Source organism: Solea senegalensis, linkage group LG12 (genome assembly GCF_019176455.1).
Source record: "Solea senegalensis isolate Sse05_10M linkage group LG12, IFAPA_SoseM_1, whole genome shotgun sequence".
Classification (NCBI taxonomy): domain Eukaryota; kingdom Metazoa; phylum Chordata; class Actinopteri; order Pleuronectiformes; family Soleidae; genus Solea; species Solea senegalensis.
In genome coordinates this window covers 21,582,894-21,605,764 of record NC_058032.1, presented here as the reverse complement: position 1 = coordinate 21,605,764, position 22,871 = coordinate 21,582,894, and the positions used below count along the sequence as shown (strand labels likewise).

Here is a 22,871-nt window from a genome sequence, read left to right as displayed (position 1 = left end):
ATACAGTTTGTTGTTTTACTTTCAGGTACTTGATGGCCACCTACTGTACAGTAGATCAGTGTTTCCCAGGCAAACGATTAACTATTGTAACCCAGTCATGACAAGAGCAAATTTGTGCACAAGATTTATTTTTTTTACACATTTCTAAGACATCTTTGCTAAATAAATCACATTTTATTTGTGTTATTTAAGAGATATCCACAAAGTAGCTCTTCAGTAAAATGTGGGAAACTGACAGCTGTAGATGAGCAATGTCAATGTGAGATTTTAATATTAAGTAATAAAAGAGACAGGATCAGTCTTAGGCACAGAGGTCCAATTTAATAACTTACAATTTATATTTATCACACCTGTAAGTATGGACAACAATACAAAACTCACAGCAAAATCCTGCCACGGCAGCATAAATAAAGGTACCAGGGATCCCCTCATATGGAATAATATTGAATAATATTGACTAAATAGACACCAGTCAGAAAATGTGTTATTATTCATCGTATTTTGAAGCTTTGTATTTTATTATAATAAAATCTGGAAAAGCTTTATAAACTGTCCCCACCCGGGTCCCCAGACCTCCATTTGAGAACCACAGTTATTGTGCATTATGAGATTTAAGATAATGCACGATCAATATATGAATGTAAGAAGATTAAAGCTGATAAAAATATATCATTTCCCAAAAATATATAACTCTTTTTCAACACAGCTTTGACTTGGTAAGAACCAATGATTAACTACATTTAAATCTATAACGTTACTGATTATTCTGAGTATCTCTGTCAACAATACACCAGGAGATTAGGGCTCTATTAAAATATAAAAGAATAAATAAAGTGAAATGGAAATAGTTCCATGAGTGTTATCATTTGAATATAACGTCTATTTAACAATATATTTGGTTCATTTAGTGCTGCATGTTAATAAATTACTATCTTGACAGAAATCCTTAAGTGCTGCTTGTTTAAAGGTTTGCACAGATCAGTGTCAGAGTTTTGTTTTTTTCGGTTACGAGGAGGAGGAGGAGTCTCCTGAACCAGCAGGGGTCAGTGGGGTCATGTGCCCGGGCAGATCAGGGCACATCAGGGCCAGACAGGACGGTCAGCAGCATCAGCAGTCCCAGTGTGAGACACAGAGGACTGTAGCTCAACGCCAGCCCCCGTGACCTCCCTACAGGGACAGCGTGAACACATTACAAATGTAGGGCCATGCAAAATACTATATGATCCTATGGATTATCCATCTTTGTGATACAACGCGCACTGGCAACTAAAGACGCAACATGAGAGTAAACACTAAACTCTATGTCAGTGAAATGACGTTTGTTTATTATCATGATCGTGATTATGATTTCACGTGTTCTCATGGTTTACCTCTGAAGTCCACAGGCCGGTTCTCCCAGAGCGTCAGCGCCAAAGACAGCGCCGTCTTCTGCACCTCTGACAGAGCGGAGATCTGCGCGTCGGTCACTGCAGCCGCCTGCTCATAGGAGAACATGCTGATCTGTCTGTGGTTTAAAGCCACCTGCGGGAGACGACGGGACGGACGCAAGAGAAATGGATGCGTGAGGTAAGATGGGACAACAAAAAAAACATCAAGAAATGTGCAGTAGAGGTCGAGCAATATGAGCCTTCCTATGGCCGATGCTTATCTGTCACTATCTGACACTCATCTCTCCAAACAGGTCACCAAAATATTAAATATTGTCAAATAAACTTTTGGTTTAGTGCACTTAGCAGTTTGTTTTGTAAATGTATATGAATAAATATTGGCTGATTAATAAAAAATATATAATTTACAGATGCAGATTATTTAGAAATTAATTCATCAGCTGACTCATTAATCACATCTCTAATTGGATATATAAATATATCATATTCCTTGCTGTTTGTACTGCCTTACAGAGGCATCAAAATATTGTTTTATAGTATACAGTCCTTATTGTTTAGTTTTTGTTATTTTGAGGTTTAACCCAACACCACCTTGTTTTTTTATTCATGAAAATAATTTCAAGCTTTATATTCCCCCTTTTTTCATGTCAAAACAAAAATAGAAAAAAAAAACTTCTTGCCACTTAAACTTTGATTTAGTTCTTTTTTGTTGTTTTTTTAAAAAACGTCATATTAAGTTAATCAATTATAACACTAGGCATAATTCTTTGGGAAGCACTGAAAATATGTCATGTGATGATAATGTATTCTAGGTCAGACTGTCCCTAATGGTTTCATCCCATGCTGTTAAAATAAGTCATATAGATTTTATTCTGTCTGGTTATTAAAAGGTGATAAAATCCCTGATAAATGTACCGATATCACAGTGTACAGTGTATCAGTTAAAAAATGGGGCATATTGTTTGGCTGTTTTTTTTATGAAATGTCAACTTACATAAAAGCGTTCGGGTGGGATCACGGAGATGGCCGTGGGTGTGATCCCTTCAATTTGCTCTTTCACCAAAGCTGACATGGCAAGATCTGGGAGACCAGCTGCAAAGAGTGGAAGAAAGTCTCGCCATGAGTGAGGTGAATATGAAGGACACCTAACGACAAAACAACTGGGATGCAGCCTCACAAAGGGGCGGGACAAGGCATTTCAATAAATAAAGTTAGAGTAAACACTCAAAGCACGATTGACATTTATAAAAACTTTAAATCAAATCCTGAATCCAGATATGTGTCGCTACCCATAAAAATCCGAAATGGACTTTTTGAACTACGCTGCTCACAGGCAGACAAACGCACGCAATAACATGACCTCCTTTGTGGGGATAATAAAAATAAGCTGGCGTTTATTAAAAGATTGACAGCACAAGGGCGAAACTTCCCCTGCATCCCTCGTACCTGCCAGAACTCCAATCTCAATGAAGACGTCAGTGCCCCACGAGCTTATGGTGCCAAAGGCGAGGGTGTGGCTCAGCAGACCAACAAGAACATCGAGCTGCTCCTCTGAGCAAGGCAGCCTCAGCTGACCCAGGAAGAGCACTGCCTTACTGCAGCCACCAGGGGGTGACCCAGCATGGGAGGAGAGAAAATTCAGTTACAGACAAAAGTCACTTACAGACTTATTCCCAATAAGATCATTTGCTCCCTCATCATCATCCTCTTCCTCACATATACATCTCACACTGATATAGTGACATTAGATTAAGATGGAACAAGAGATAAAATGACTCTAATTATTATTATTACTTGTTATTTGTTTAATTTTCTACGCATTCCTCATCCCCACTCCGATCACATACCCTGGTATATACAGTAGAACAGTATTTCTGATTTTCTGATGTACCGCCAGAGGGAGCTCGCGTACCACTGGCGGTACACGTAGCACAGTTTGAGAACCATGGATTTAGAGGGGAAAATGATGATGAAGTACAACAACACCAGTGTGATTGATTGCTGGTATATTTCAAAAGCTCGACATGCGGCACCAGAGGAAGCTCGCGTACCACAGTTTGAGAACATTAAGTATCAAAAGCTGTGACCGCTCAATAAGAGTAATAACACAAAATGAAAAAAAGAATTCCAACAGACAGCAAAGTATGAAAAATGTTCAGCCCTAATATATTTTTTTGTTTTTTTTTTTCCAAATGCTCACCTGAACTCCACAGCGTTGAATAACTTCATGTCAGCGGCCGTCGCTCCACACACAATGTATCCCATTGCCACCAGTGTGCTGGAGTCCAGCTGACTGGGACTCACCCGTCTGGTGGAGCGTAACACTGTGGTGAAGAGCGCAGCCAGCTGCGAAGAAAAACAAGAGTTATGATTCCCCGCGAGCGATTTTCATACACACAGTCCTCACAAAAAATGAGTGGATTGTCACTTGGTTATTGAGAAGGCTCTAGATCAGTGGTGTCAAACTCATTCTAGTTCAGGGGTCACATTCAAAATGGTTCCGGACCAGTCAAATAATAGCATGATACCCTATAAAACAACAAGACCTCCAAATCTTTCCCTTTGTTTTACATTTAATTGAAGTATCTTTTCACAAAACGTATTATGAACAACCTGAAATGTCTTGAGAAAAATAAGCGCAATTTCAACAATATTATGCAAAAGTTTACCATTTACACGCGTGTATCACAACTTACAGATCACTGTGGATCTACATTTAGTTACAGGTATCTCAAACAGACAAATATAGTTTTTCACATTATAAGCAGACTGTAATCATAATATGAAATGAATTTTCTGTGCGGTTTTAGTAATTGTTGGGTTGGTGTGTTTGAGCAAGCAAGCAAGCCACATTTAGGGAGTCTTTATTGTTGCGGTCAGACATAAAAACCCACACATCTTGCACTCGCTTAACCTTTTACCCGCGGATGCTTCTCCTCTCAGGTAGCCCACAGTGCTGTGCGAGTGAGAGGGGGAGTGGCTACAGTAGAGTGGCGAAAAGCCAATGTGTGCTTCTTTTACCGATATATTCAACGATATCATTTGCATGACTTGTCAAGTTTGAAATCAATCGGACCTTCAGTTCGAGAGACATGCGAATAACAGACAGACAGGCATTCCTGGAATTTATAGGTGGGCTGGTTCTGGCCCGCCAGCCATATGTTTGACACCACTGCTCTAGATTATTGAATTATATTGATTATACTGGGAGGTGTTGGTCTAAATAGGAGAAATACAAATACAAGAAAAAACATTTTGTTCATCTTGTCAAATTAACAATGTGTAATGATTGGGTACCTTGCCAACCAGTAACCAAGTTCTATTTCCACTTGGCTCTGGGCTGCCTCACAAGCTGTAGGCTAAGATGCAGTATCTTTTTAATTGACACCAAAACAGATACCTGTGTGTCGGTCCAGCCACTTATAGCACCCAGGGCAGCGATGCTCCTCCGCTCCACCAACCGGAGGCTGCTCAGCTCTTCTACCGTCATTTCTACTGCCAGTGCCGCGAGCTGAGAGATCAGAGACTGGGAGAAGGAGGAGACGGGGCCGTACAGCTTCGCGCACACGCGTCGTCCCACAGCGACCCAGCGAAGACAGAGCAGACGGAGAAGTGTTACTTCCTGTTCAGAAGAGGAAGGGGAACGGCGCTAAAGTAAAGCCCGTCTCACCTGTTTGACCTTGTTGAGGACCTGGCTGCGTTGGTATGACTCGAAGAACGGGTCATGACCCATCAGCTCCAGACAGTTGGAGAAAGCGGTTGGAGACATGCTGGTCAGGCTGCTGGGGGGCCAGGCAGCAGGCGGTATTGAATGTAGAATCTCACAGGTAGGAACCATCATCTCCACTAAAGAACAGACACACATGTGTAATCAGACAGAATGTAACTATATATTAAAAACAACAGTGTGTAAAGCACATGACGTGCACCTAATAGCTGCTGCTGTTTCCTTCACCACGCACACGGCATACGATACAAAATCAAATATAACAACGTATAATAGCGGGAAAATACGTTTTGTGAAATAAGTTAGCATTAACAGACATTTGTGTAAAGTGTATGCATGTATTGTTTTACATTTTCATGACTGGAAATAAAAGTAATAAGGTTTTTTTTTACCACAGAGACTAGTATTTTCCTCATTTCTCTTTTTATACTAACCTACATGACAGTCTGCTTGCGTAATGGCAACCGCCTTTCTTGTTTGAGAGACTTTAGGAAACAAAGTGATGCTCACGTGACGACAGGTGGTTTATTTTGAGGAAGCCCAGGAAAAACTGAAGCACAAACTGCTGCTTCCGAAACAACTCTAGCCTCTCGTCGCTCTTCAAACAGGAGGCTCCCACGTCGCCACGTTCCCACCGACGCTGACTTATGAACAGCTTCTCTATGTGACCCACGGTCATCAGCGCCTGAGGGAACACAAGCAACAATGCACTTACAACACAGATACACACAGAGCTTCACCACTTCGTCCTGACAACTACTTAAGATGCGACACCTCAGGGATTTATTTATAAACCCTCGTTGGTCGAGCCTGCTATTGACTCAAGTAAGTAAACCTATGCTTCTGGATTTCTGGACAATGAACTCATCTGTAACAGGATGAGATCAATCTGAGGATTAAACACCCACAAAATTCAAAACACAGCAGCCAACTCACCGGGGAAATCTCCTGCAGAGTGCTCTTGGACAGGAAGAAGAGAAAGCGGTCCACCTGAATGAGAGTTGCTTTGTTCCAGGTCTTGACTGGCCTGAGAAGTAACATTAAAACACCTCAATTTCGCTGCTGTGTGCAAAAACTGGTATGCAACGTCCTTTTTGTCAGATTATACTACCCATTAGATTGTTTATATAGGTGTATGATCACTATGAAATATGAATCTATTAGTCTATAAACCGTTATATGTACTTTAGGCGAGGGCCTTGCTTTACAGAGGCAGCCATCTTGGTTGTTTTCTTCCACGCTTTTAATCTCACATGTACTGTGCAAATGAAAGAATTCTGATTATGTAAACACCATTAGAAAGGGGAGGGGTTAAATCTGCACTCTCATTAGATGCCACTAATTGTTACACACTAACCTTTAACTGCAAAATGACATATCACACTCAATATTAAGGCTGGCATTATTCCTATATCTTCATTATTTTGGTGTTATCGTTTGCTTGATTTATCGATGTAACATTGACTTGTACCTTTCTATATTATATCACAAAAAATGTCCAAATTATTATTTATTTTTTGTACCATATTAAACTATGATTTCACTTTTACTAATACACACATGCCTGTGATATATAAAAGGTATGGTTGGGCTTCTTTGTTGTTTTGAATAAAACGTTGAAAACAACAAATTTTTAAGGACTGACCATGTCTGAAAATGTATATATAATCTATATGCATATATCTATATATCTATCTATCTATCTATATATATATATATATATATATATATATATATATACACATATATATAATATTAATTATTATTCCTAGTCTGTATTTTGTTATTCACATTGCTCTATAATGGTAAATGCAGACTGAACGATTCTTTATAAATAAATGTGCATGCATTTTGTTGCAGAGATGAAGTTACCCAAAGACAGCAGGCTCTTGCAGGATAAGAGCAACGAGGTTCATCTTGCTCTGGGTGTAGCAGAGTCCCAGGAGGGAACTGAGATTGTCAATGAAGAAGCTGCGGTCCATCTGAATAAAGACCTCATCCAACACGAACGGTGACATAATGCCCAGTGAACGAAACTCCTCCTGAGTGAAAACCCCTGTGTACATACCCTGCAGAGAAAAACAAACAAACACTCATACCACTGATTACACAAACACATTTGACAAAGTCTTTTTTTTTTTTTAAATATGAAACCACTCACCATGCTCTGCACCATTTTGTCCACCAGCAGTGCCTGCTTTGTCCGAGGCAGCAAGAGGAAGTGACGCGGATCCTGAAGGATCGTCGTCCTTAGAACGTTCATGTCATCTGTAGAGAACTTGGTAATCGTGCTCACCCTGTAAAATAACAATAAACAGGAGAAATATACATTACATTATATTATATAGCCGTAATCTGGAATCTCTCTAGACAAGCTGCTTCATGGACATACATAGTTCAATTCTTTAACAGATCACAGCAACACAGAACAGAGAAGTGACATATCGACGATGATTGTGACTCACGGCATGGACACGGCGAGCTCAGCTCCAAGATCTTTTATCAGCTGAGGGAAGAACTCTAACTTATACAGCTCCTCGATCAGGCATTTTTTCTGTTCACAGGAAAAAAAATTCACACACGGTTAACGGAAAGATGATGACGTTCAAAATTGACGCCGTTTTTACTCCCATAATGAAAAACAACTCTATATATCTTTGGTTTTTTTATTCGATTCAGTGTGAACCAGTGGTCTGACCAGTGACGTGTGCAGAGGACGAGGCTGCTGCCTGAGGAACTGCAGTATCTCCACCACTGCATTCCGAGACCTGTCGGCCCGAAAACGCTCCTTCAGAAACTCGCAGCTCGCTCCTTGACCCAAAGTTCCCAGACTCCTAATAACAAAGGTGTTCATTAAGTGCTTCTGTCTACAAGCTGTAAAACATTTTAGATTTAGATTCAGATTTGCCGTCACACAGAGGAGTTTGCTCACAGAAAACGTTGCTCGATTAGGTTTGGTTTGGTTTCGAGTGCCTCTCTGAAAATTGCTTTCGCCTGGGGAAGAAGATGAAGAAGAAAAGGGTTTTGTGTTATGCTGCTGTTTTCTGGATCAGAGACGTGTGCAATCTGATACGAGGAGGGGTTTTCGTATTTCGTATTCAGAGGCAGGTCCATTCACAGTATCACCGGTGATGACACCTTCTCCCCTTTAAATTATTTAGCTGCTCATCAAGATGCTGTCATACACGCCGCCTGACACGACGTGATGAGTCCGATGTCAGGATTAGATATTCAAACCAGTGTAATCACTGTTTGTGAACAAGATTTTATCACCAACAGATCAAATATATTTGTGCATTTTAACGTTTTTTTTTTATCTAAACTGTAGAGTTTCAGTTTAAGCTTCATCAGGGGTTTTATGAGCTGGCAATATGTGTTTATTAGACACAAATACTCCACACTCGACAGTCTCATGGAGTAGTTTATAGTTTATATAGTGTTGATGAAGGACAGGCTGTACTCTACCTGCTGTGTGTTGTAGAAGTTCGTGGTTATGTTTTCTACGTCGTTGACAAGGACGCTGATCCTGGGCAGGACACTGACCAGAGGCGTGCCGTAGAGCAAAGTGTCCACCTGATGATTTTTCAGCCAAATGACCACCTCTGAATAACCCTAATGAGAAAAGAGCAGCGACAGTGACACGATGTTATATTATTACATAGAAAGTCATCCAAGCGATACTGTATCTGCATCATTATCCAGATCAGTACCAAAATGGATATTGGCATTCTGTATTTTATCTTTTTCATAATAATTTCTACATGTTTTCAGTCTTTAAATAATCAAACAAAGTCATAGTGCAACATCCATCCCGAGTTATCTGAATATGCCAAGTTCACGTCTGAACACTCCCAATTATGTCTTGAATGCATCCTCACATCCAGTCACATACTAAAAAATGTCCTCAAGATTCATTTAAGACCACCCCCTTAACTGACATTGTCTGATCCACAGCAGTTTCAAGGTTTTTTTTACACTTATAAACACTAATAAACTAATCATATGTTCATTTTACATCAGCCACCATCACAGTATTAACTGTATTCATTTTCCATTACTATGTTAAAACGTACAGTATATATAGAGGCTATGAAAATGTGCAATATAGAGTGTCGTATATCCTATATTTCAGCACAACCTTGGCACAAAAAGAAAACCAGTCTTATTTCGTGACTTCTGCACAATTTTTGCTACTATATATACATATATATACATAAAGTTATGATAATTTTATATATTTATATATATACATACATACATATATATATATATATATATATATATATATATATATATATATATAAATATATAAAGAAAGAAAACCATGAATATGTGACCTATGAACACACAGCCCACAGATGTAAAAAACACACACGGACTAACAAAGAACCTTCAAACTCCTTGTACCCATAATTTGGAGGCAATAGCATTGACTTGTGGTGGGCTGAGGCCTGGTGAGTGTTGGGCTATGGCGGGCAGGGACGACAGCAGCTGGGCAGATGTGAGCGTCAGTAAAGTCTCCGCCCGCATTCCCACAATGAGGGAGCCGAGCTCCTGCAGTCTGTTGGGACCGGTGAGCTGGACAGAAGACGATGAAGGTGTGAAGGTCAGGAAAAGGAAAATGAAAAGCACGATCTCTGTACGAAAATCATAATGCAATTACTCACTGTGGTGATGGATGACAGTTTGTCTACGATTACAGACGCCTGAAACACAAACAAAAAAAGATAATTATGTTTCATTTGTGCTGAAGCTATTTCCTAAAGTCCATGTTTATGTTTGGTGAAATATTCATATCCAAGATCCTGTCTTGACCATTACATCACGGACTAGTTCTTGTCCAGATGACACACAGAGACAGACAGAGTATTCAGACTATCTGCACATTTGAGGAGGTCACTTCCAGGTAACAGCTGTGAGGCTCAGTGATCCAGGTCAGATGATTTCTGAGGGTGACTATTCAAGATCCAGTCTTTGTCTCAGGAGCCATCTCACCTCTGGGGTCAGTGTGCTGAAGACCAACTGTCTGTCAGCTGTTGCTCTGGAGCGACAAGCTCCACCAGCTGCCGGAAAACCAGACTAAGTGTAACAAACAAGGGCCTGTGTAGTGAACGGGACTGAATAAACCTCCCATTCACTTGGTGGGTTTCTCTAGGCTTCCTACCACTTTTTTGTGTCTGATACCATTATCAAAACCTTGAATTACCACCAATATGAATATCAATGTCATGCATTAAGGTCTGAAGTAAAAATGTAGCTCTTACTATGACATGTGTGCTACGACAAGCCATGACATTTGCAGCTGTCACTCATGTCCTGGTCACGCGACAATGGTGTTGGACATCTCTCTTTTTACATCAATGAAGTTTTTGATTACTGAGGCTCTCACATCAGATTAAGGATTATATCTTTCTCATCCCCAGTTCACCGCGTTCCAGTTGAGAAATCGGAAAAAACACGGATGCAAATGTATCTCTGGCAAACCATTGTTAACAATAGCAGTAGATTAAAAACGCTCTACATGGTATTTGGCACACAGAAACAGCACAGCAACATGTTTTCTTCAACAGTATCTACAGTATGACAGAAGTGCTATTAACAGTAAAAGTAGCAGTAGTGTTTTTTTATGGTGACAGTCTTAGAATCCCATGTCAGGGGTCGGGAGGTTGCTCCGAGTTGTCGAATTGGAAATCCAGGTTCTAGCTACAAATGGAACACACTATGAGTATCGTATCCACTTAATCTAGTTTTCATTAGTCCGTCATTATGCTTATTTTTTAATATGTACATAAAAAAAAATAAGAAATAAAAACGTGAGAATTTTAACATTTATAGGAGGTGGAAAAGTTTCCGTATTGTCATATAAAAAAAAAGGACGTTTAGAAATCATGTGACTGAAACACCAAAAACTCTGTGCTTCTATATTATAATACACTGGAAATTGTCTCATTAAACTAACTCCCTATTATCCACATAAAAGAGAATGAAAATGCACATTTTCTCTTACCAAATGTATCAAAAATCTGTTCATTTTGAGTGATATTTGAATGAAAACAAGGCTACATACGCCCGAGTTTCACTCCTCTACCTGTGCAGGACTGAATGAAACGTTGCTGAGAGCAGGGAGGGCGGCGAGCAGCTGTGCCGGTGTCAGTCCCTGCAGGAAGGTTATACCCATCAAAGGCAGGAGGTGAGCGATCTCTGCCAGACGATCGGCGCCGAGCGAGGAGGGGACTTTGAATTCGGTGCTGTTCAGTAAGACGCTGGAAATCTGCACAAGCACAGACGCACATCACCGCTATAAACAACAACACTCCTTAATCTCAACTGTTGTGTCACTTCACCGATTCCTACCAGATAGTTGGGGAGAATGAGCCCGTCGTCATGTGTGCAGTTCATCACAATGTCCTGGATGACAGTGAAGGCCTCGGTGTCTTTGTACAGGAGCAGGTCCTTTGGGTCTGCCAGACATGATATTTTACCCAACCTAAGACACACACACACACACACACACACGCCGCTTTAATAATACACAACTGGATTCCTAGACTATTTCTGATCATCAGTTTTGTGAATTGTAGATAAATTGTGCAACAGCCATGGTTTTTGACTTCATTTATTACTTATCTACCATTGTTTTCTTGGTAGACTAAACTAACAAGAGTCCAAAATAGTGTGTTTAGGTTTTTATCTATGATGCCAAAACCTAATAAAATCCTGGGCTGTCAGGTTTCCGACGAGGCTGTAAGCGATGAACTCCTGCTTCAGAGAGGTGAGGTTGTTCCTCAGCAGCACGTCCAGCCCGTTCATCAGCTGTGAACAGAAAATGACAGTCTCAATAACTGTTAACCGTCTGTTACATTACTTTCAAGTGTCAAGAAAAAAATCTGCTGTGTAGAATTGTGAGCCTTTTTCACAAGGACACATTTTGATGAAATGTGGGGATGTACTGTAGGTTAAAAAAGAAAGGATTTGATTTTGGTGTCTATAATAAAACACTGCTTCTGTACTGTTCTGTACAGCTGTACAGGAAAGTACCTCACACACCCTCACTTTAAAAAACCCCAAAACCTAAATCTATTGCTCCCTTTTGGGAAATAATGCATAATAATTCACTTTCTTGACAGAAGCTAAATGCCACCCTCATCTCTGGTCTGTGAAATAAGAAGTTATTGATAGCTTAGCTAGAAATAGCTTCTAGCTAGCTAGAAAATAAGCTCAACCGAGAGCGCTTAGTTTCCATGTCCAGGTTTTTTCTTTGGGCCGTGACCTACAACCCCAGAAAATGTCATTAAAATCCATTCTTTAATTGTTGAGTCAGGTAAACTGAAGCTAATCAAAGGCAACAAACGCCAAAATCTGCAGGAATCACATAGCGATTGCAAGCTAATTGTTTTAGCTAAGCTAAGTAGCTGCTCGCTTTATTTTCACTGGACAGACAATGCGAGTCATATCAATTTTCCAATTTAACTTATGTCACAAAGTTAATTAGTGTAACTGTATTTCCCAAACAATCCCCTTTAAAACCTCCTTTAACGCTTGTGTTTGAAGGCTACGAGGCCAGCGACCCGTTATTTTCCTGCCATTGTTAATTCATGTGTCCCTACCTTTACTTATTGAACATTAGTGAACATTTGACACACACAGAGAAAGAAGAGGCCGCCTGTGCTTCCTTTTAACCGCTATGTGATGATGAGTGGCTCTGCTCTAGGGCTAATCAAACTCACACACTCCCGGCTTCTCGGGTGTCTAAGCCGGGTGTCAGAGCTCAGAGGTGCTGTTACCTGAGCATGTGAGAGGTGTTGGAAGTAGCGAAAAGGCAGGTAGACGATCAGGTCTCCAGTGTCCGCGATGAGTGACTCATGACCCTCTATGATTTTTGACGGAGACATAACTTTGCTGTACCACGAGCCAAAAGCGTGCCGCTGCTCCAGAGTCATGTGCGCCAAGTTTCTGTTGATGGCATTCGTCCTGAAAATGAAAAGACTCTGATAATAAGATAACACTGTGATAATAAGGAGATAATACCACAGAAACTGCCATCCGTGTGAGAAGCAAAATGGAGAATTACCATCTTCTCAAGTTGAAAACCATCTTCCTTTGTTTCCCAAACACATTTCCCACCGTAATAAGCAAACCCTTACTTGATAGTTGATAATTCATCTTGTGAGTGTTTGCCAATTCTTCTTCTATTTTCACATTACTGTATTGTATGGAAGAGGATTAGGGCCACACAGGAAAAAACTCAAAAAAATATTCAGAATTCTGAGAATAAAGTCAGAACTCTAAGTTTAAAGTCAGAACTCAAATATTACCAACTTATTTATTAAATGAGAACTGTTATTTTAGGTTAATTGAATACTTACATACAAGTGACTTTACATTCAAAACATAGCAGTGGCATCATCAGTCGTCCACATTAAAACAGTCTATTAGATTACTGTGTTTTTGACTAATTCAAGCCACTGAAAAAGATTGGAACAACAAATCTAATTCCATGATGAATAAACACATGCCATGGAGATAGACAGATATTAATACTGGTCATTCCACTGTCCCTTCTACAATTAACATCAATACAATGCAGCTGTCATTGGATGTCAAATATCTACACAACCTCCACTAAGGCCCCTCAGTTTCCCACATCGCTACCAACAGCTCATCCCCATTTACATTTGAGTTATGCTGCTCGAAATCACTGTGCTGTTATTGTGATTGTTGTTTAATGTAACTATGCACTGCAACGGTGTTGACTCCAGGAAGAATAGCTGTGGCTATGGTCCCCAGCTAATGGAGATCACAATAAATCAAATCAACCCAAATCAGACAAATGGGATCAAAAACGTGTAAACCTTTGTCTCACAACATCGAGTTACGGCTTTAAGTGCGATGTGACAGAGACGGCCAACACTCTGATAGATGTATAATTTACTGCATGTACTCTTTTCACCACTTGTCCACTCTGCTTCCCTCTGGAAAACGGCGTAGGTCACTAAAGACACACGCTGTCAGGTTCAGTTTTTATACAACGGCCATCGTTGGATTGAACTCTGCCTCCCCTCTGCCCATCCTCGCCGCGACATCATAACAAGTCAGCATCATTATAGTCTGGATGCCACAACCATTAAATGTGATGTGATTATGATTCACTTCAAGAACAGTGGTTTGATTTTCCTGTACGGCTCTCACTTGATGGAGTTGTTAGGTCACACGCCTTGCACCCCTAGAAAACTTTTATCCCAACCTGTCCTTTACATTTTAAGTTACGACACTCACAAACAGACAAACGTGGCCAAAACTAAAATCTCTTAAAACCTCAGTGTTGCTGTCAGTGACCACAGAGAAGTAGTACTTGTAGACGCTGCCGTTGCCCTCTAATCAACATCAAATCTTCACACACACGTTGGATGTTTTTCAACACTGAAACCTAGTCAGTGGACTAATTTCCTTTACTTGCGATCTATAATGCATGTTTCTGGCACCTCACAGTGCAGTGACACATCCCCTCTCACAGAAGCCTGACACCAGACCTTTGACCAGATGTAATGTCTCTCAGAAAGTGATACCGCCTGATTGTGCACCACTGAAATCGGGGCAGTCCTCTTTGTGAACAAACCAGAGAAACACTTATGAAATCTCACTTATATATCACTGATATTATTATAATAATAATAATAATAATAATAAGAAGAAGAAGAACTGGATCATTCGATATCGCTTACACAATCTTGTCATTCTGCAGCGAAGGCAAAGCTTGGATGTCAGTGGGGTTGGCTGAAGCCAGAAGAGGAGCGAGTTCAGGAAAGAAGCTTTCATCTCTGACCACGTGCGTCTGCAGCAGCACTGACATCATGGTGGACAGGAATTCATCCGACAACTGGAAAACAGAAGAAATAGCATTAGCATGTTTTTTTTTCTAAACCTGTGCCCTCTTACATATCTCTTACCAAAATGCCAATTTAGCTTTGGATGCTGTACATTAAGCTACTTTGCACTATATGCAATACAAATATTGTGAAATTTCATATCCCTACATACAGGAATAATGTATGTAGGAGACTCTCGCTGTTAGCTTTCAGTGCTAGCGTGCAAGTTTTAACAGACTGACTTGGGTGCTTGTTTACGGAGCTGTAATAATAATAATTTCCAAAATTCCTTCCATATTAGTGTTGCCCTCATACTTTTTTCCCCGAGAAAAATACACATGTGGGGCAAACAGTTACTATTTGCTACTTGTAATGAGTAACCCTGACATGTTATGTCATAAATGAAAGTCGTAACTAAACTTCTGAAATTCTGAGGCTAACTCCGCCCAATGCCGAGTGAGCCTTAGACGTTTATGCAGGCCTCAAAACTTTGGGAAGCTCTGTAACGTAACAATTTACTCTGTGATAAGACGACACACATGCCATGAACCACAGAGCCAAGGATTCCAGGGAGAGAGAGACAGGATATGACAGTTAAGGGGAATTAGGTACACGCCAACATACCAAAATTCCCCTTTAAATATGTCCAATGGACTTGTTCCCACTTGTTTACCTGCAGTGTGTCTCTGTGACTGCTGTAGTACTGAAGGATCAGTCTGACTGTGGTGACGTGAGCTGCACTCAGCACTGACGTCAGGCTGCTCAGCGGTATATTAAAGTACTCCTGGACACGTAAACACAAAAGAATCTCAGTCAAGAAACAATAAAAATATGCATTTTTGGACACTATACAGTGCAATATTTCCTTATATAACCGGCTGTATTGAAGTTTGGAGAAATGTCTATGAAACTAACACAAAACCAATTTTCATTTTGCAAAAAAGGGGCTATTAGAATCATTGCCAACTCTACGTACAATGAACCAAGTAATTCATCATTCCTGAACCTACAGATATTCATATTTCATGACTTAGTGGACCTGCGCACTTTACAAACAAAGGGTGTGTTTCTGTGGAATTAAAACGATGTCCTACTTCAATCACTATTGAACTAAAAAAAACAAACATATAAAAGTCGGACTATTAATACAAATATGAAGATGGAGGCAAAATAAGCTTTTCCAGCATATTTCTGTGCAGAATGCCGCTATTTTAAGAGTGTGTGTGTTTGAAATGTGTGTCAACACAAATGTACCTGTATTTATTTGTGAACACCTGTGACCTGAAATAAACCAGCTAAACTCACAATAACTTGCAAATGTTTTACCTTTATGACTGGGAATTCATTCCTCGTCATATCTCTCGGTACCTGCATCAAGCTGGTTAGCACCGTCTGCAGGAGGGTGGCAAAACACACACACACACACACACACACAGTTGTGACATTATTTATGAAGGGATTCCCAGGCTAACTAAAATCTGGGAGTTTGTTTTGACACATTAATGTAATTGTCAAATCACACGCTCGCCAGTAAAGACTACGCCCGAGGGCCGAGCTTCTTCGCGTCAATATCGATGACATGTAACTGTACACCGGCTGCTGTCCTCGCTGAAAGTCACCGGTTGCGCAGAGACTTCACGGTAACTGATATCGACCAATAATTAGACCGACTATGAGGTCAATGACGTCGTTCTCGGCAGAAACGGATCGAGCGTCTATGAATAAAAGACGGAGGAGAATCTCCGTGATCACACAGAACACTGTGATTTTCAAAAATATGTCGAATTAGTTACTTAATGATCAGCTGATTCCTCTCCATTCTCACACTATATTTATCATTCTCAGGCAGCAGCTCAAACTGTAAACTCAGACATTACTGATTGAGCGATTACAAGGTAATGACAATCAAAAGGCATCATTATTATATGATTATATTATGACATATACAGGATATTGGGTCATTTTACATTTGGTATATTTCCAATACTAACATCATCGTCCTCTTTTAAAAACACATTTTTACACATGTGATTTCACTGGACCTCGAGTTTTATCATTCAAAACCTTTTAATGCTTCTACGATGAAATGTCTTTATTATGATTTAGATCTTATTCATTCTCATGTTACTACTTCACTGCCTGATTTTAATCACTTTTAATCAAAGTTCCCTTTATTAAGTACACTGTAAAGCACTTTGCAACTATGTTATCATTATTTATATATTATTATTCTTACTTTGAAATGCCAGATTTTTACTTTACAGTAATTACTTTTGATCATTTTCAGCTCATTTTGCTAATAACACATCCACTAAAGGGACATTTTCAATGCATGACGTATACTTAGAACAGAGTATTTTAATAATGAAGTGTTACTTGTGTTAATGAGCAGTCATTTCTTTCATTTCTCTTTTGTCTTGTTGTTAATTGTGTGTTAAGAGTTCCGATAGCTCGATACTTTTGTTTTCAAATGTCTGCAAAATCAAAGCACTTACCCCGAAGCACTGCAGCAGAACCTTTTTGTTCTCAAACGCCTTTTCCTTCTCCAGATACTGAGCCACAGACTTCAACACGCTGTGGTTTATGTTTTTGACGATGTGCAGTGACGACGCCTGGACCTCCTCCACGGCCAACAGGAACACCACCGTCGTGCTGAGCGCCTGCTCCAACATCGCAGCCACAGGCGCGGTCAGGAGTTCCTCCACCCTGGCTTCCAGGCTCTCCACCCAGCAGTGCACCATCATCTTCAGCACCCGGTTCTGACTGATCCCCGGCTGACAGGCCGAGGCGAAGTCAACCGAGCAGTTCAAGTGGAACTGCTTCACCAGGTTTCTAACCCAGCACGAATCTGGTTCCGGAGCGGGGCTGTTGGTGGTGGTGGTGGTGGGGGTTGTGGTTTCAGAGGTGTAGTTGGTGAAGGTGGTGCACATGCTGCTCACCCATGCACTGTACGACTCCTGAGACAGCTTGAGGAGCAGAGCAGTGTTTGGGCAGACAGAGGAGATAAAATGGGTCTGGTCGTTCTCCCAGCACAGAGTCAGACGTGCCACGCCCGGCAGAGAGATACTCCAGCTGGAGTACTGGCACTGCTCGGCAGGTTTGAATCCAGTCGGGTCGCCGCCGTCTTCCCCGTCACCACTCGGGGATACCGCTGATTTGGAATGGTTGGCACAGTACTGGACTAACCAGGTGTTGTCCTGATTGGCCAACAGATTCTGGAGGATGGTCCCATTGGTGCAGACCTTAGAGGTGAAGTTGAGCTGGTCGAGCTCAGCGCAGAGAGCGAGCTCAGTCATGTCGACGATTATGGGCTTTGACCAGTCAGAATATTTGCACACCTAAAGCACAGAAAACATTTCGGAGGCATGAGACTGTAAACACTACCCATACGTATGTTTACATGAAAAATCATTGGTTTCAGTGGCCTTAGAATAAGGCCCCCATCTTATATCACCAATCGTTACAATGTGCAGTCTCACTACTTCATCAGTGACCTGGATCCACATGAGCTGCAGAAACTAATACGAGCAAAAGTCATTCAGTAATTTCTTGAAATGTCTTGACTTAAGTGGAACTGATGTAGTTATCAAATTTAGCTTTGATAATAAAAAATATCCTCAAAGTAAGACAATATAATTAATCAGAATTATGAGATAAAAGTCATATTTATGAGATTAAGTCAAAATTATGAGATAAAAAAGTCAAAAATATGAGATTAAAGTCGGAATTATGAGATAAAGGTCGAAATTATGAGATTATAAAGTCATAATTGAGATAAAAAGTGGAAATTGAGATAAAATGTCGAAATTATGAGATAAAATGTCATATTATGAGATAGAAGTCATAATTATGGGATGAAAAGTCATAATTATGAGATAAAAAGTCAAAATTCTGAGATAGAGAAAAAATTGTGATAAAAGTCGAAATTATGAGAAAAAAGTCATAATTATGAGATAAAAAATGTCGAAAGTATGAGACAAAAGTCATGATGATAAAATAAAAAGATTGCACATTGTGAGTGTGGTTAGGCCAGTTAGGGCCATTACAAACAATGCCGTTGAGGCGCATGCAGAATAATGTGGAAGCATCGTACAAATGCTGTCTTTGTATTCAGTCTGTTTTCCCTGTACTGTAGGTAGAGATCAGTCACATTCTTTGCACATAGTATAGAATTGTGTTTCCATTAAAAGCAATTGAAAATATTTGCCATTTGTCAACACCCACCTTCAGTAACGCATGCATGTCCATGTTTGTGCACGCCGACACCAGCCACTGGTTCTGAGGGTCCTGCAGCAGCTTTTCCAACACAGACGTTTGGCAGCAAACTTTACTCTGAAAAGCGAGCTGATCATTCTGCCAACAGAGGGCGACCACTGAAACGTCCACCTGCCTCCCCGCCCATGTGTCGTAGTCACACCATTCTGCGATGTTCAAAGTCTGGGACAGAGACGCGAGGGAGGCGTTGCAGAACTCTCTGAGCCACACATGCTCCTCATCCTGAAGCAGAGTGTCGATAATTGTCGAGTTACCGCAAACCTCTTGAGCAAAACCTGCCTGATCAAAGTTGGTGCAGTGCATCAAATCGTCAGTGGTGATCTGGGTCAGATCGTGCCACTGCGAGTAACGACAAGACTCTGATCCTAAAGAACCTGGACCTAAACCTAAGTCAGGTCCTGCTAGAGGAGGAGGAGTGGGCAGGTTTGTGCAGTTGGGCATTAAATGGATGTTTTCTGGATCGGCAAGTACAAATACTAAGAGTTGTATGTTCTGACACATGAGTGAGGTCATTCTGGGACCGTCCAGGTTCATGCAGAACTCCAGTAAGACGGTGGCCACCGGGCCTGTGGGCTGCTCGATCCACTGTTGGTAGACGCAGAAGTGACTCACCAGGTAGTCGGAGTCGGCTGAGGAGTTGGCACAGTACGCATACAGCCAGCTGTTCACCGCGTCCGAGAGCAATTTCTTCATGAAGTCAGCATCGCTGCACACCCGCTTCACAAACTCCTCGCGGTCATTATCACTGCACAGCGACACAAACTGGTCGTCCGCCGGCAGGGCTTCCATCCAGACGTCGTAGTTACAGGCCAGCTGTCTGAGGTTGGGAGCTTCTCTGGCTGCTCGACGCGGTGCAGCCTGAGACGGCGGCGCGGTGGCTATGGAGTCCTTCACGTCGCCATCAGCGCAGTATGACGACTCACCGACGACCGGAGACACCAGTGCTTGAACGACAGAGCACAGGTTGCTCCACACCTGCTCCAACTGGTGAGGACTGAGCGAGCCCAGCGCCTGGCAGAGGGCGAGCACAGACGCGGAGGAGCCCGCACTCGAACCCCGGAGGACGTCAGCGCAGACAGTGTCGTTGAGTTGGGCCAGATTGTGGCGATCGCACTTGAAGAATATGTCGTGGCTGTCGCGGGTTGCCTCTGTGAGGCTGCGCTGGAAGGGCATGATCGAAGGAGTCTGGCAGTCCAGCACTCCATAAGCACACAGAGGCTTGTCCTGTTCCAGGAAGAGTTCCAGGAGGATGTCCACCAAGGAGGGAGCAAAGGACCAGCTCATGTTGTTGTGTATCCCCCTGAACAGAAACAGGCATTCAATGATTATTACCATGGTTATTACCATGATTATTACATGTTATTACCATGTTATTGCCATGATTATTACATGTTATTACCATGGTTATTACCATGATTATTACATGTTATTACCATGGTTATTACCATGGTTATTACCATGATTATTACATGTTATTACCATGGTTATTACCATGATTATTACCTTGATTATTTCCATACCATGGTTATTACCATGGTTAGCATATTATTACCATGGTTATTACCATACCATGATTATTACCATGGTTATTACATGATTATTACCATGTTATTACCATGGTTATTTCCATGATTATTACCATGGTTATCACCAATCTGCTGGTTGTAAAAATTAATTAATTTGACTGGAAGTTTATGGGAAAATGAGCTTCTAATTCTCACACAATTTAATAACTCACTCATCTTCTACCACTTTATCCTCCACGTGAGGGTTGCTGAGGCCACTGTGCTAATCTCAGCTTGAGGCGGGGACACACACTGGACATGTCTCCAGTCCATCACAGGGCCACACATAGAGACAACAACCATTCACTCTCACACACTCATGGTGAATTTAGAGTTTCCAGTTTGTCAAATCCCCGAATCTGCATGTTTTTGGAGAACCCGGAGAAAACCACGCAGAAAGGCCCTTGTTCCGACGGGTTGCAAACACGGGTCTTCATACTAACCTTAATTATATATAAAAAGCTTTTTGTAAGGCTAAGAAAACCAAATATACACATCTTCACCGCGATCATCTGCCTCCATCGTGTCCTCTCCTATTACACTTCCTTCACAACATCCATGAAACTTCTCTGTGGTCTTCCTCTTGTCCTGTTCAACATCCTTTGTCCGATATAATCACTGTCCCTCCTCTGCATGTGACCAAACCATCTTAACCTGAGCGGTCCCTCATTTCTAATCGTGTCCATCCTGGTTGCTCTCAATGAGAATCTCAGCATCTTCAGCTCTGACACAGTCTCCAAGCCAAACATGAGAGCAGGTCTCACTACCGTGTTGTATTTGGTGCATATTCACCTATACAAACTATATTTACTGGCACAGACATGGACACTAAGTTTGTGACACATGTACAGAAAGAAAAGTCTTAAACACGAATGAACTTACCACATGATGAGCTGCTTGAGGTCTCCTGCAAATCAGGTGGAGAAAGCAAATTGTATTTAGCAAAGAGAACATGCAAAAGCACAGTTTATCAAAGACAATTACATTGCTAAAGATTAAGAAAAAGGAGAATAATGATGATTTACCTTGCTCACAGGTCTCTTTGTCGTCCAAAGACGGAACTCTGATTCCAAACTGTAAGGCTATGTTCATGTACTCCAGCGGTATCTGCAGCAACGACACTGAAAACGTCAGGACGTTCTTCACGGCTGCGTCCATGACGCTGCTCAAAGTTTCCTTCAGGTGTCCGGAAAGAGGCAGACTCTGCAGGATGTTCATGACGGTTTGCTGGAAACCATACAACGCCGTCGTCTCCGCCTCCGCCTCGCCGCCTGTCCTGAAGCTGACCGGGTCTGCGCCGCTGCTCGGGCTCTGAGTGCACGTCTGCAGCGCGGGCGACGACAGGAGCTTCAGCAGCGGCTCCACCAGCTCCACAGACACCGTCTTTGTCAGCTCCGCCTTCAGACCACAGTCCTGCTCCCCGGACAGAATGCACACCAGCATTTTGGGGAGCTCGTCCATGAATCTGTCCTTGAGCAGCGGCGGCACCAGTGCTAACAGGTTACTCAACATGTCATAGTAAGAGTGTAAGGAAAAAGCCTCGCCCGTGTTGGAGAAACCACGCATTTGTTCATCGGCGCCGGACAGAAAGTGGATATGATTGATGACTTTCTGGATGTCCTCTTCCAGTGTGGTTCCTTCCTCTGCAGTCCGCCTTTTTATCACGGTAGGCTGTGAATACACGCTCTGGACGGCGCATATGAGCCCTGTGGATGTGAGGGAAACAAAAGACAAGCAGGAAAACATAAGTGTTGGTACTGTGAAGACTGGAAATGACAACACATGCAACATATATTTACATGTATGTATATATATATATATATATACATATATATATATATAACACTTTATTATTTGAGAAATTAGCTCACTTTAGTTGATAATATTAGATCATGAAGGGAACGGCCAACACTTGTTTAACAGAGACAGATTTAAGTGAAATTAAAGGTATAACATTGAAAACAATGATGTTTTCTGGGGACAAACATAGATTTTGATGATGACAGCCGTGGCCCCATTTTCTTTTTAAAGGTCATGGACGAATGAAGTG

At 41.4% G+C, this 22,871-nt stretch overlaps 1 protein-coding gene across 1 annotated transcript; it reads right to left on the bottom strand.

Annotated features, from left to right (window-relative positions):
* Positions 1-301: 301 nt before the first annotated feature.
* Positions 302-22,065, bottom strand: strc1 (stereocilin 1). The gene is made up of 28 exons (XM_044040401.1): positions 21,847-22,065; positions 21,704-21,728; positions 19,206-20,556; positions 17,477-18,319; positions 16,308-16,373; positions 15,655-15,765; positions 14,838-14,992; positions 12,900-13,086; positions 11,822-11,928; positions 11,470-11,602; positions 11,204-11,386; positions 9,783-9,821; positions 9,523-9,693; positions 8,581-8,727; positions 8,048-8,109; positions 7,814-7,949; positions 7,581-7,669; positions 7,277-7,412; positions 6,988-7,184; positions 6,052-6,142; positions 5,626-5,800; positions 5,059-5,234; positions 4,789-4,944; positions 3,589-3,734; positions 2,835-2,983; positions 2,383-2,480; positions 1,371-1,521; positions 302-1,167 (listed from the first exon to the last, which is right to left on the bottom strand). Exons 1-28 carry the CDS (start codon positions 22,037-22,039, stop codon positions 1,070-1,072), a joined length of 5,571 nt encoding a protein of 1,856 aa, XP_043896336.1. The 5' UTR covers positions 22,040-22,065; the 3' UTR covers positions 302-1,069.
* Positions 22,066-22,871: the final 806 nt, after the last annotated feature.